Source organism: Podarcis liolepis, assembly GCF_965112155.1.
Source record: "Podarcis liolepis genome assembly, chromosome: 11".
Classification (NCBI taxonomy): domain Eukaryota; kingdom Metazoa; phylum Chordata; class Lepidosauria; order Squamata; family Lacertidae; genus Podarcis; species Podarcis liolepis.
In genome coordinates, this window is record NC_139565.1 from 49,826,531 (window position 1) to 49,841,765 (window position 15,235).

At 46.8% G+C, this 15,235-nt stretch overlaps 1 protein-coding gene across 9 annotated transcripts in view; it reads left to right on the plus strand.

Moving 5' to 3' along the window:
- PDZD2 (PDZ domain containing 2) overlaps nt 1-15,235 on the plus strand; it is a 241,109-nt gene that overhangs the window by 212,011 nt on the left and 13,863 nt on the right. For 5 of the 9 annotated variants that reach the window (XM_083465639.1, XM_083465641.1, XM_083465640.1 and 2 more), the window contains 5 exons: nt 984-1,155; nt 2,074-2,879; nt 4,205-4,349; nt 8,074-11,623; nt 12,953-13,070. In XM_083465639.1, the coding sequence (XP_083321765.1) occupies nt 984-1,155; nt 2,074-2,879; nt 4,205-4,349; nt 8,074-11,623; nt 12,953-13,070 (4,791 nt within the window). The remainder of the gene's footprint in view (nt 1-983; nt 1,156-2,073; nt 2,880-4,204; nt 4,350-8,073; nt 11,624-12,952; nt 13,071-15,235) is intronic. The other 4 variants (XM_083465642.1, XM_083465643.1, XM_083465647.1 and 1 more) reach the window with 1 other exon arrangement.

The window sequence follows — 15,235 nt, forward strand, 5'->3', positions numbered from 1 at the left end:
ATGTTATGTATTAAGATTAGTGGCAGTTCTCACTCAGGGCCACCAGTATGTAAATGAAGGATTGAAAACTGTCGCTCCTGATTGGTTAGTTGGTTGTGAGTTGTTACTGTTTCAAGTTACTTAGTATTATATAAAGCAGCCAGCTAGGTTTCAGTCAGTCTGATTCCAGGAGCAGTTCTAACTGCTGAAATAAAGAGATGTGAATCCAACAGAGCTGTGTCCTTCATCCATCTTTTCCACTATTCAACAGGGAAAATCCTGGAGCTTCCTCACACACATATCCACTTTTGTGAGCATCCTAGGGAAGTGGCTAAAAATACAAAATGGTTAAAACATCTTCACCAACCTCCCACAATCCAAAAGCCCAGCCCCTCAAACATACGTTGATTGCCAACACACCATACATCAAAAGCCCGTGTCTTCCCCCAAAGAATTCTGGGGATTGTAGTTTACTCCTCACAGAGCTACAGTACCTTTCACCGTTGACAAACTATTGTTCCCAGGATCCTTTGGGGGAAGTCATGTGCTGCAGCTCCTACCCTTGAAGCTGTTGTGGGAAGGGGAGCCAGCATAGAAGAGAAGAGAGCAAAAATGTGTTTTTCCACCCTCATCTCACAGTGTGCCAGAGCACAGAGGGTTGTAGCAAATGTAGCTTGACAGTGGAACAAGTTATGTATTAATATAAGAAGAAGCCTGTTGCATCACACCAAAGGCCAATCCAGACCAGATTACTGTTGCCCATGGGAAGCCTGTTTTAACCTTTAAAAGCTGGTCAAAAACTTTTACGTGCTGCCCAGCTAATGCAGGCAACGAAGAAAACACCTTTCCATAGCGGTTAGCTGCTTTTCTCTGACTTTTACATGTTTGTGGTTTTTATTGTCTATAGATATTCTTGTTGTAAACTTTTTTTTATATAATTTCAAATATATATATATGGCACTGTTCTAATTGACCACCCTGCCCCCCCCCGGGCTTTATTTCAGCAGGGATCCATCAATTCTGAAACGGAGTTTTCCCAATACTTCTTACAAGACGGAGCAAGCCAGCTGTCACTTTCAGAGACTACAATAACTGGCTCTAGCGATGAGGAGCCGCTCCGGCCAAAGAGTGGGAGCAGCTCCTTAGATGAATGTTTTCCTTCTCCTGGTATTCCAGGTAAGCCAGGGTGACAATGCATGGAACCTGAAAGATGTTTGACGGTTACTCCCTTTGTTACTGCTTTTTTTATGCATTGTCTTGAGTTTTTGGCTTGGAAGAGGATGAGGATATCAGACTGTATCCAAAGTAGAGCAAAGCAACATCTCCCATTGGCATGAGGATTTCTTCTTGTGCAACAGGACTTCTCACCTTCTTTCCCCTGCAACCCCTAAATCTATTTCCCCAACCCGCCAGATGTCAGGCTTCAGGGAATTAGCTCCCCCCCCCGCCCCCGTGGCAGTAGATAAGCAGAACAAGGGAAAAGGAGTCTTCTTACCAGTTAGAAACTTTAATAATGACAGCGAGAGAACAAAGAATCCATCTCCTAGAATGGCGGTGCTCCCAATTAAGGATTTCATTACATCCCCATATCTACGTCACTCCTATGTCATGGAATCTGAGCTTGCCCCCTCTATGCTTTGTGTGCTTTCTGTTCAGCCACTTTATGAGCTCTTCTTGACCTTGGGGAGAGCGAAGGAATGCTTGCCAGAGACAGTGAACCCGTTAACCCTCTCTCTCCCAGTGTTTCTTCTCCTAGCTGTTCCCCATCCAGAATTTCCCAACTTCTGCCTTCTGAACTATGCCCCTCTGCAAGCCGCTGTTCCAAATCTTTACTGTCCTCCTGCTCCTGGGAAGATTCAGGATCAGGGGGAAAGGGAAGGCTTCCACCATTCCTCCTCAGTGCAGCCCTCCTCAGCACAGTCCCTGACATTGGAGCAGATTTGGGTAGCACATGGTGGTGGGGGAAGTCTTGTTGCACTATCAAAAGTTCTTGTACTGGTGGGACTTGTTGGTTGGCTACCACCAATTTTCTGGTGGTTGTTTTTTTTTAAGTCATTAAGTTGCAAAATCATAATCTCATGCATTCTTCCCTAGCTACCAAAGAATCGGGCATATGCGATTCACCGAGTAGTGGAAACAACTCACCCGGTCCCTTCAATAAGCAAAGGGAGAATACTACCCGGCACGTTAGCTTCAGCGATAGCCCCAAAGGTCCGCGTACCTCCTTCCAGAGGCAGCGGAGACTTGCTTTCTATGATGGTGACGCAAGCGACGAGGATGAGTTTTCCAAGCAAGATGGCGCTCGACTACAAAGGGGACCAAGACCCAAAGGCCAGAGGAAGGCAGAGGGCAACTGTGAGCTTGCCACTGCAACTTCGCCTGTCAAAGGTGGCTCAACAAACCCAGAAAGAGAACCAGGGACAAATTTGCACAACGATCCAGCTGCCGCTGGCTTTAGGGATTCGTCAGACAGCGCTTCCGAGCACGCAGCAGACTCCCCTTTCCTCCCGGTCAAATCATTTGATTATGCGACCGTGCCTGAGCTTCACCCGGGTCACCTGAGCTTGAAGGAGTTTCGGGAGGTGCAGCTGGAGTCCAAGAGATCCCCTAAGCTGGAGCACAAAGCCGTCACTCGAGTCAAAAGCCTGATGAGCATCGAATACCATGGCATCCCGCGACAGAGGAACGAGGAGCACAGCGCTTCGAACAGAGCTAGCGGGAGGATGCTTCCACATCTCCGGAAGAGCGAAACACAGGAGAGTCCTCTTGGGCAGAGCCACCCGGAAGCAGTCACCTTAACTCGGAATGAAAGTGAATCGTTTGGCCTTGACCTGGAAATCCATGCCATCCCCTTGTGTGTTGTGATAACAGGCTTGCGGCCGGGAGGAGCAGCTGAAAGGGTACTCACTTTGAATTTTCCCTGCTTTTTGCGTTTCCTGATAGGATATCAGTACTGAAGGAACCTCAGCATATGAAAGGAAATTTAGGGTGCTGTTAAGTCTTATTGAGCATTGAACTCAGCAGGGCTTCCTTTTGAATAAACATATATAGGGTGATGCTGTTAAAGAGTTATATTCAGTGGCAGTGTTAATTTTGTGGGTCTTCCAGTTTCCTCAACCCCTGCAAAAAGATGCTGTTATTAATGGGAGGTCTTGGCAGCGCATACCTATCCTAGCTGGCTTCAACTAAAGAGTCAATGGGGGAAATTCACTGTTCCGAACGAATCCATTTTTGTAATTGCAGCAGTGATCATTGCCGCTCTGCCAGTTTTGCGGGATGAGTGATTGGAGCCGTATAGAGAGCAAGTCGTTTAGAAGCAGAAAATATTAATTTTTTAAAGGCCCGTAGCTCCTTGAGAGGGAAGAACAACTGGACTGCCATTTAAGTTTAAAAAATTTAGCTCGTGATTATTTATTCATCTCTTTTACCTAGGCTTGTGGTTTTCAAATTATTATGAAGAGGGCCCCCTTTTGGAAGCCAGCAGTAACTCATCGAAACAAGAAAGAGAGGCATCTCATGGCATAGGTGGCATTAGTAAAAATAAAAAGGCAGAATTGTGAATGATAAGTTTATCTATGCTATTAGCCATGCCAAACTGGCTCTGCTTTCCTTTGGACCACATCAGAAAGGCCGAGAGGGGGGTCTTGTCATCCGGGCAGCCCAGGATCTCCGTAGGCTTTGGCACTGTGGAAAGTCACTTCAGTGCTGCTAACACCGTGGTTTGACTTCTCCCCTGGAGGCTCACACCATTGTCTCTCGAGACAGATGGATGCCAACATAGCCATGATAATTTGTAATATTCTGTGTTCAGAGCCAGCCTATCTTGAGTTCCAGATGGTGGGGTCAAGTAATAGGGATAGTGCCATTGTCTTCCTGCCTGATTTTTCAGCTTCTCCAAGACATCTGGCTGGCGGCTGGCTGGTGGACACCACATGCCAGAATAGTTGAGTTCTGCAGTCTTGATCTGGCAAGGTAGTTATTGGCTGCATTCAGGTGTAACAATAAAGCAGGGGTAGACAACATAGTGCCCTCCAGAAGTTCTTGGGCTGCAAGTTCCATCATCTCTGACCACTGGCCATGCTGACAAGGTGATGGGAGTTGTAGTCTAACAACATAGAGAAGGCACCATTTTGGCTGCCCCTCTGCTAAACCATAATAATAAATAGCTTTATTCTGCCCTCTGAATTGTTTCCTCTGATAGCACCCCTAACTGCAATTTTAACAGGCGTCTATGGGGAAGCTGGTTCCAGGAGATGAGATCCTTGCCATCAACGGAGTCCCAATCCATGGGTTCTCTTACGAGGAGGTCTGCCAATACGTACGAGGTCTCCCCACATCCATCACACTGGAAATCCAGAAAGCTGTTGCTGGTAAGAGGTTTGCTTCCCTTTTGGTACTGCAAGATTTAGCTGGGGTAGGCGATCAGTAAATCTGTGCAGTTATATGCTGTACAGTGGTACCCCGCAAGACGAATGCCTCGCAAGACGGAAAACCCGCTAGACGAAAGGGTTTTCCGTTTTGGAGGCGCTTCGCAAAACGAATTTCCCTATGGGCTTGCTTCGCAAGACGACAGCCCATAGGGAAATCTCCGGGACAGCGGGGAAGCGCAGCGCGTCTTCCCCACTGTCCTCGGACCTCCTCCCGCCGCCCGGCTTCGGAACGAAGCTCCGATGCCGGGCGGGGGGGGGGGAACGCCTCCTCCCGCCGCCCGGCATCGGAACGAAGCTCCGATGCCGGGCGGGGGGGGGGGGAACGCCTCCTCCCGCCGCCCGGCATCGGAACGAAGCTCCGATGCCGGGCGGCGGGGCGGGGACACCTTCTCCCGCCGCCCAGCTTCGGATGGCTTTCCTGAAGACTTGGGGTGGGAGGAGGGTTTTCCTTCCCACCGCCAACATTCAGAATGCTGTTCTGAATGTTGGCGGTGGGGAGGAAAAACCCTCCTCCCACGCAAGCCCCGGGAACAGAGGGAAAGTGCTGCGCGCCTTCCCCTCTGTTCCCGTACCTGTCCTGAAGGCTTGCGGTGGGGAGAAAAGCCCTTCTCCGCACCGCCAGCCTGGCAAGCGGTTTCCCTAGGAACGCATTAATTGATTTTCAATGCATTCCTATGGGAAACCGTGCTTCACAAGACGAAAAACTCGCAAGAAGAAAAAACTTGCGGAACGAATTAATTTCGTCTTGCGAGGCACCACTGTATATATTTTATCTAGGTAAGGAACGAAAGAGGGTTTTAAAAAAGAAGAAGCATAAACCAAAGCATCCCTTTGCTGTTACACGGGGAGATACAGAGAAAACGCTTTGCTGTTTTTTCCTTACAGTCAAGCAAGAATCAATTTTATGAAATAAGCAACATGACATTAGCGACTGCCCAATAATAATATTTTTTTAAGCAGATAATAGCTGGGGTGGAGCGGAAAGACCCAAGTCAGGGAGAGGACAGCTCCAACCCTTTCACTCTTATCACAGTGTCAATCTAGATTGGGGACCCCACCACAGCTGCTATTTGCATTGAGAGGAAATCACTGGTGGGAACTTTCCTTTGGATGCAAATAGAAGCTGTTCTGGAGTGTGACCGTGACAAAGGCAAAGGGTTAAAAGCTTCCCCCATGCTGCAATCTCGAACAGAGGGTGGAGGACAGCTGCTATTTACTTAAATAAATTTAAAAATCATGCAATTGCTATTTGGAGGAACAATGTTATGTATGATTTGGCCCCCAAAAGCTTCCACACGTGCATGCCAACATGGAAAATATCTTCAGTGATACTCACTTGGGGGCAAAAATGAGCTCTACACCAGTTTCTCCAATGTGCAAGTTACACCTTGCTGTCAATAAATTGCCTTACAGTGGGTCTCCCAGTCTACAAGTGTTAAACCTTCCACTATTTTACAGCAACAAAATTTACACTGAGGCTGCAATCCTGAGATTGCACATAGTGGGACTTGCTTCTGAGTAAACTTGCACTGGATTGCACTGTGAGAGTCAGATGCTGCTCCCTGGAGTGATAAATATACGCTAAGAACATAAGAGCCCTGGAGGATCAGACCAAAGATCTATCTAGTCCAGGAATCCTGTTTCCAGCAGTGGCCAATCAGAAGCCTCCAGGATGCCCACAGGGTTGGGTTAGGGGCACGAGGACAATAACCCCTTCCGCTATTGCTCCCCAGTGATTTGTCATTCAGAGACTGACCTTGTGGCATGCCCACAATAGCCATTTCATGAAATGAAACTATTTTCTTCATTTGTTTAAATCCATTCATTCGTTTGCTCGTGGGTTTGTATACTGCCCTTTAACATCAGCATCCAGGGTGCTTTACAAGTAAACAGATGAAATGTGACAGGACAGAATAAAAATACAATCCAAAACCCAAGAACAGTGCTTTAAACCCACATGTTGTAGCCAACTCAGTTTTACACAGAGTAGACCCACTGAAATTAACAGATCTGAGTTAATCAGATACCCAGGACTGCCCTGGGTATGGTTAGCATTCAATAATTCAATACAAGCAATATAATTTTTTCTTTTTTTAAAAAGAAAAAAGGCTGACAAATCTAAAGTTCTTTGTATGGCACCAGAAGGGTAATCTGTAATGCATTTTAGGCTCAGATGATCACAGTAGGTAACTTTTTAAAGATAATAATAAAAACCACATTCAGATAAAATTAATTTGCAACTAAAGACTATGATAAATCAGAATTGCCTCAAGGGATGTGTGAAAGAGCCATCACAAACTAGAAACCACACACAGAGTCTCCATAACAACATCATGTTTATCAGTGGCAAAATACATTCAGTGGTCAAATGTATTTGCACATTCAGCTACATGTGAAATAAATGAAGAGAGCTTTTATTTACAAATGTAAAACAAATGCTTTTTTAAAAAATAAATAAATGCTGCATGGGTTGTTTAGGCAGCGCTTCAACTGAAGTGGAACACAAGCTGATTGCTGTTCATAGTGACCATAGGGAATCCCTCGATATTCAGCCCTGAAATCCTATGCGCAGTCCCATAAGACGTTGCGCCTGGTTCAGAGGCACTCCAGAGGTGCCTCTGAGTTCTAAGTTTCCTCACATCAGGCCAAGATTTCCAAACATTCCTTCCAAGATGGCAGCTGGGTTAGAGAGGAGCAGATGGTGGCTCAATGTAACAAAAGCTTGCTGGCCTACTTGACAAGGTCAAGCCTGCAATCCTATCCCTTTGGAATATGAAAATACTATTCATAGCGCCGTTCAGACTTCTACAGGATGCATGGTTAAAACAGAGAGGGGTTTTGTTGTGCTGGAGGGTTAAACTGCAAGTGTTAAGAGACTTAAGGCAGAAAATAAAAACCGGGAAACAAAGAAATAGAATTAGTGCAAGAAAAGAGCCCAGACTATTAACTGGATGACCCCGTTCTGATCTTAACTTGGCTTTAAGCATCCTCCCCCTCAAATGGCCTGCCTTAAAGGGATGTAGCCTTATAAGGGACGCGGGTGGCGCTGTGGGTAAAACCTCAGTGCCTAGGACTTGCCGATTGTATGGTCGGCGGTTCAAATCCCCGCGGTGGGGTGAGCTCCCGTCTTTCGGTCCCAGCTCCTGCCACCTAGCAGTTTGAAAGCACCCCTAAGTGCAAGTAGATAAATAGGTACCGCTTTATAGCAGGAAGGTAAACGGCGTTTCCGTGTGCTGCGCTGGTGCTGGCTCGCCAGAGCAGCTTCGTCACGCTGGCCATGTGACCCGGAAGTGTCTCCGGACAGCGCTGGCCCCCGGCCTCTTAAGTGAGATGGGCGCACAACCCTAGAGTCGGACACGACTGGCCCGTACGGGCAGGGGTACCTTTACCTTTACCTATAGGGATGTTGTAAGGACTACTAAGAGATAGCAGTTGTGTTGTGAAATATACTTTTAGCACTTTATAACATATTATGTAAGTATTTACTTTTAGTTGGATTATATTACCACTATCTGGGAGCATGGTGAAAATTGGTTGAAAGATTCCTATCCATCACTGGACTTCAGCTAGATATTTAGAAATAAAAACCAGACACTTGTGTACAGTTTGCAATATTGCCTACTTTAGAAGCTGAAATTGGTTCTTTGCTTCCTTCTTTATGCAGCTACGAACCGATTTGCAAATCTCCTTGTATCTTCGGAGGCAGACGAAGCAGTTCAGCGAAATCCAAGTAATATTCTCATGATCGAAGAAGAGAGGAGCTTTGCAAACCACCAAGAACCTTTGCACGGGGGCAACCCCGATTACGTGGCAGAAGGGACAGCGTTGCCGTCTGATGCAAAGACCAATGCAACAGCAGCAGATTCCTTCGAAAGCAGCTATGCTCAGGACAGCACTGTGGTACCATTGAGAGACACGGATGACTTCCTTGGCAAAACACCTTCCTCGGATGAAAAAGATGCTAAGTCTTCATTCATCAGGGACAGGTGCGCCAGGGAAGATGCGGATGGGAGGGGAGAAGATTCCTGTTCTCATTCTGGAGCAGATATAATGAAGAATGACCTTCCAGGTAGGACTCTGAATGATGCCACAAACACACAAGAAATCTTGGGGTTTTCTGTCTTGGATTCCATTAACACGAGCAAGATTTTCACTGTGAACCAAACCCGTTTGAGCAACTATTCCAGGAATTTCAGCAGTTTAAACAAAGACACGTTGGCTGGGATGGAGAGCAAAGTGAACCCTGTCCCAAAATCTATGTATGCTACCGCTGAAGATTCCAGTTCAGACACAGAATCTGTAGCGGAAACTCCCAGAGCTTCCCCCTCGCAGCCTGCTTGTGACAATCCTTTGGAGACCCATAAGGCAGTTGAGTCAGACGAGGAGCGAGTTGAACTTTGCTGTCTGAGTAGTGAGCAGCAACAGTTTCCTCAGGAACAGCTGGTCCCACCTACCCCCAAAGTATTTCGTCACCCACCAGAATGCAGTCCTCCTAATGGTGTTTTACAGACTGAAATCAAGGCAGAAATTGGTTCGCTGGAAGGATCCAGTGGGACAGCCTTATTAGAAAAGCCACATTCTCCAAGGCACTTTGGTACAGAACAGGTGGCTCCCTCCACAGCCTTTCCTTCTCCTTCTCAGGTTTCTCCATCTGGGACTGATAGGTTAGATCACAGCAGTGCAGTTTGCTCTTTCCATGATGATGGCCCCTTAAGGAGAGGAGAAAGAATAAGCATGGAAAGCAAAGAAAGGCTTGTGGGGGCATGTGAGGCTTCCAAACGAGATGCCCAAGACATGCACTTGTGCATGACGAAAACCATAAATGGCTGGGACTGCAATCTGCTTGACAAAGACCAATCCAATATGAAGGAGCCATTGCATACAGAAAACGATTTAGCAGCAGATGATGGCAGTCATACGGCTGGTTGCAATTCTGCTCCAACAAAGAAAGGAACCGGTGATTTGAGCCACTTGAACAAACCAGACAGCCATCCTGTGAACTGTACGTCACAGAGAACAGTCAACAGTCCCAAATCTCCCCTTTTGACAAAATCGAAAGATCTGAATAAGGCCGCTGCTGCTCACGAATTGCCAGGAAAGAGTGAAAAGGCAAATGCCTCAAAATGTCCAAACGTCAAAATCCAAAGTTCTGGCCAGTGCAAAGTGAGCACAGTAGTCCCACATAGTCCCTCCTCTTCCAAAAAACTGCATCATGAAACTAGAGGGATTCCCCAGAAGAGTATAGCGGAAACTCTTTCAAACAACCAACGGAACAAGCCAGGGCCAAAGTTAAAGGGTCTTATCATTAAAAGCAAGTCCAAGACTCAGTCGGATGCCCCGAGTGCTGCTCCTGCAAAAACCGGCAGCCCTGATACGAAGAAAGCATCCCTTCCCTTCCAGTCGTCACCCAGGCTTCTCCCAAAGAAAGGCACATCGCTCCATAACTTGGCCACACATTTGGAACCACCCAGCAGGAGCCTTTCGATGGGCTCCAGGATTCTTCAACAGGATGAGGAAAATAAGCCATGTTCAGCCGTGCCTCCAGAATCGCATCTACCTTTATCAAACGGCGACAGGAGCAGCGTCAAAGCCAAGAAAGATAAACCCATTAGCAGTTTGGAACTTGGCGATTCTGGAACGGCAGAGAATCCTGCAGAGGAAAAAGATGCAGAGGTCACAGGTCAGGTGGTTCTAAATAATGACACAAGAGGTACATCGGATGAACACCACACAAGAGAAAACCCTTCCCAAGTAAATACAGATTCTGAAACGACTCTCTTGAGTAACAGGATGGAAAACCATGGACTGTCGAATCGTGATGGGTGTGAAATCAAGCCGTCGGGATTGGATAACCCTGAGCCTTTTAAAAAAGAGTCTTCGAACCTCCTTTGTTCCCCTACCCAGCAACCCCAGCCAGGCCAGGAAATTCAGCGGACTTTCATTGAGGTGAGGCTGTCTTCTAGCTCCTTCCCACCACCCTCATTGGTTCCCAAGTTGCCTCTGGAGAAGGAGGAAGGACAAGCTAGGTTGGCCAGCAAACCAGAAAGCAATGTTCAGAACATTAGGCAGAGCACCGTTGAGGAAGAAAACATGCACAATGCATTGAAGCCTGTGACAAGGACCTACTCAGTGCCTACCCAGCTATCGAATCATTTGAGGGAGGACAGCCATGTTATGGATTCGCCGACACATTGTGTCCAGGATATCCTGAGCAATGCTTCGGGCGAAAAGTACCCCCATTCAGAGTTGGGCATGCTAAAAATTGTCCACCTCAGTCTGATGAATGGCACGAAAGATGGAATAGAGACGCCTCACAGCGCCCCCAAATCAAACAGTCAAGAATTGCCTTCGACCAATAGCAGCAGCAGCAGAATCGCGGACAAATTGAAAACCTGCAGGAGGAATTATTACTATTATGAGCTCAACTGGCCACACGATCCCGTTTCCTCTTTTTCCGTGAAACAGAGAATTAAATCGTTTGAGAACCTTGCCAATTTCGATAGGCCCCTGGTCAAAGCGATAGACATACACTCCACCTCGTTCGGCTCAAAGCTTCCTATTGGTAGAAGGCTGTCAGGCGGTACTTCTGCGGTTTCGGCTAGCAACATCAATGACCCTGTCCAGGCGCTGAGACGTAGTTTGAGTTCCTATTGTGAAAGCGAAACCCCAGCCCCCGCGCAGATGACAAAATCATCAACCAGTGCGGCATTAATGCAACTGCCGCAGAATCCCTCTGAGAACAGCAAAGATGATGCTCATCGCTTAGAAAAGGGCGAAAGGTGTGGTGCTTTGGGAGGTCCAAATTGTTTGCCGCCATCTACCCCCACCGTCCGAAGAAGCAGAGCTTCAGGTGGGCACATCAGGCACGCACCCTTGTCCCGCTCTAAGATCCGGGAACTGCGGGCTTTGAGCATGCCCGACCTCGACAAGCTGTGCAGCGAGGACTTCTCTGTGGAGTCTGCACCTTCTCATTTCAAAACGGAACTGGAAGTTGCCCCTGCAGCGAGACCTCTTGGCTTTCCCATTGAAACCGAATCCAGTCTGAATGAATGCCCCGGGCTCTCCAGTCTTGTTTCAGCAAGCAGGCAGCATTCGAAGGAAAGCAGTCCCTGGAACAGCAGCTGCGGCACTCCTGGGTCAGCCTCCGATGACGAAGTGCTACAACACGACGCCGACCCGAACAAGACGCACTCGGGGAAGAGCTGGTCAATCAGGTTAGTGGCCTTGTTTCCATTGCACTGGTTTTTATGTTGCGAGTGGGTCAGGTCCCAGAGCCTGAAAGCCACAGAGCAAAGCATTCCCAGAAGTCACAAGATGTAGGGTGCTTCCGGATTTTGGGGGGTGGGGTGTGAATTTGCAAACAGGTTAATGGACATTGGCAACAAGCTTATAGGATTCTTTCTGGAAAGGGTAAGTCCAGATTAAAGGGGGGGAGGATAGACTGACATTTTGTGTGGATTGTACCCAAAAGTTGTATGCATGGGGAGCACTGATTCAATAATAAACACCTATGTGGAAGCAACCCCATATTCTGGGCTACAGACTCTGCACAAAAGCATAAAAATCTTGCCTCCAGGTTTTATAATGAATTGATTTTAGAATGCTGTATTATTTTACTGTTGTTAGCCGCTCTGAGCCCAGCTTCAGCTGGGGAGGGCGGGATATAAATAAAAATCTATCATCATCATCATCATCATCATCATCATCATCATCATCATCTCATTCTGTGCCATGGAAAGCTGGATTCTGCAACAGCGAGCAACTTATGCACAGCAGAAAGCTTTGCGTACTTCCTCTTGTTTTCCTAAATTTATTCTGAAACTGTTTTGCATAATCTAGACTGGTTTTGCTAAGCACAGTGAAAGACAAGAGGGGTGGCATGGGGCACTCATGCCCCTCCACATCAGTCCTACAAACCTTATTCAGCTTCTTAAACTTCACAAGGCATTGCCCACACGTTTCCAAACAGGTATTTGAAGCTGTAAGAATTAGAAACTTGGATACTTTAAAAAAAAAAAGAATGCAAAGATTTGTTAGAAGCTGTCCTCTGCACCATATACCACATTCTGCTCCTTTTCAGCTCTCTTGCAGAATCACAGCGTACATCCTGCCCTGACTACATTCTGTTGCTTCTTGTTCTCCGCTGCAGCCCCAGTGCTTCTTGTGTTTCTCCCTCTCCCTTAGGTCACCACATCTCCTTCCCTGCCACAACTCCATCTTGAGGAATTGCTGTAGCACAGTGGCAGAGTGCACGCTTTGCATGCAGCAAGTCCCGGGTTCGATTCCCGGCACCTCCAAGCAGGACCGGGAGAAGATTCCTCTCCGAACCTCTGGACAGCTGCTGCCAGTTGGTGTAGAAAATACTTAGCTAGGAGGAACAATATAGTTGGACTAGGTATTGCTCCTCCAAACCAGATTTTGCAGGACAGTGCAAATGTCTTAATTCCTGGCCGTTTCCTCCTTTGGGAATAGAAATTTCTCTTTCTGTTACACCATTACGCAGTCTCATCCAGAGCACCTTTTTTTGCACTTGCATATTTTAGCTTGGATCAACTCTTGGTCTCCACTCTGGATCAGCAGAAATTGCAGTCGGTTCTTTCTTCAGTGACGACAAAATGCGACCTTCCTTCTTTACTCCGGGAGGCCAAAGAACAAGCTGAGGTAAGCCTACACAAGATCAAAATGGCCAATATTTTAAACTTACTTGTGGAAAAGGTAAAGGGACCCCTGACCGTTAGGTCCAGTCGTGGTCGACTCTGGGGTGGCGGCGCTCATCTCGCTTTATTTGTCAAGGGTGTACAGCTTCTGGGTCATGTGGCCAGCATGACTAAGCTGCTTCTGGCGAACCAGAGCAGCGCACGGAAACACCGTTTACCTTCCTGCCGGAGCAGTACCTATTTATCTACTTGCACTTTGACGTGCTTTCGAACTGCTAGGTTGGCAGGAGCAGGGAGCTCACCTCGCCACGGGGATTCAAACTGCCAACCTTCTGATCGGCAAGTCCTAGGCTCTGTGGTTTAACCCACAGCGCCACCCGTGGAAAATTTCCCACGTGGAAAAGGTTAGTATTGCTTAAAGGCAGGCTGAGATCTTTCATATATATATTTAAATATTGCATAGGGAGCAAAAGAGGTAATTTGTTGGTGTTTCAGCACCAGATAGATTCTTGAGGATTCAAAAAATATTTTAAAAGGCTCCCAAGATCCCAGTAGCCAATTTGGAGCAACGTTTCCACAAGAGGGGCCCTGCTGCTATTTCACAGGTGATCAGCCAAGTTCCTTGTGGCTAGTCAGTGACTCTGGGCTCATGGTCAGTTTTGCCTGCCTCCTGTTCCCAGTAGCTGCTGCTTTGTCACCCTGACCACCATATTCCTTATGCTAATATTAGGGAAACAGTGGGAATTTGATTCAATTTGCATTTAAAGAGAAACTTACCTAATTTGCACTTTCTAATGAACTGAAACAGAGTAATCTTTCGAAAATTTGCTCCTCTCTGAATTTTGCAATGCAAACTAAAGCCAAGTAAGGGGTACAAGAACACACGTACTAGTGCAAGATGTGCACACGAATGCATGTAGTGGTGAAAATAACATGCCACATGCTATTCTCATGTATTTAACATGCTAAACATCCACATGTTATTCTTGTGAATACATTCTAATAGTTTTTAATTCTGAATTTTCAACCATTTAATAACAGCAACGATGTACAAAAGGAAATGCAGGAATATGCAGCTGTCCCTTATGGGGACTGAACCTGCAACCTTGATGTTATCAACACCACGCTCTAACCAACTGAGCTATCTCTGTTTCATTACCCTTCCCATCCAGTTGGCAGGGATTTTGTGTGTGTGTGTGTGTGTGTGTGTGAGAGAGAGAGAGAGAGAGAGAGAGAACATTTTGCGCCCCATTAACTTGTTTTTTGGGGTTCCCTCTCCCCTTAAGTTCCCCTCGCTTAGGATCCCCCCACCCAGTCCTTCAAACCTTGATGTTGCCCTGAGTGTGCTGATGCCTCCTTCTTATGCACTGGGTGATAATCAGTTTTTTACAACATTCATACAAGCCACGAAAGACTCAGATTGGAAACTGAAGTACTGATATTTCCCTCATTCTTACCGACCATCTTGTACCATTAACGACTCTGCGACTAGCTCAGAATTTCGCCGATTTAATATGTCTGCTATAAATTCCTTTGGTTTATTTGAAGGGCATCTTCTTTTTTCCCACTCTTAACATTTGAAATATTTGACAATCCCATATTTAAAAGGGCTGCTCTAGAAACCCATGTAGGGGATCCATCAGTGCTCGCATTACACGCACTGCTACACTTGGGCAAAGCTTTGAATCCTCCAGTAGCTCTTCCTGGGCTGCAAGTTTTTGATCCTAAACCACCAAACATCTGGCTCACAAGGCCAGCTACATTTTACATAGGAGTGTATGTAATAGAGCCTTGTTGTGGGACTCTTAACATCAGAAGAACAGTTAGGGGATTTTGAGTGAAGAAACAGGGAGGTTGCAAGTGATGCGAATTTGGCTGAAAGCCAGTCCCTTGCTAACAGGGCTGGCTGAAGGCATATTGCTGCCTGAGGCATCAAATGAGGCTACAACCACCACCACCACCACTACTGAACGTTGAGTTGCATGCTACCCAAGGCCAGCCACGTTATTTTGGCATCAGGGACAGAAAATCCCACAAGCACCTCTTCCTCTCCCTGGCAGGAAACATACAATAATAAGTGTAATACGTCTGGGTCCAATATGCAGAGTTAATAGTTAACATGAAGGTTTTATTCAGGAGAAGCTACAACAGACACTAGTTGTGGTCCCA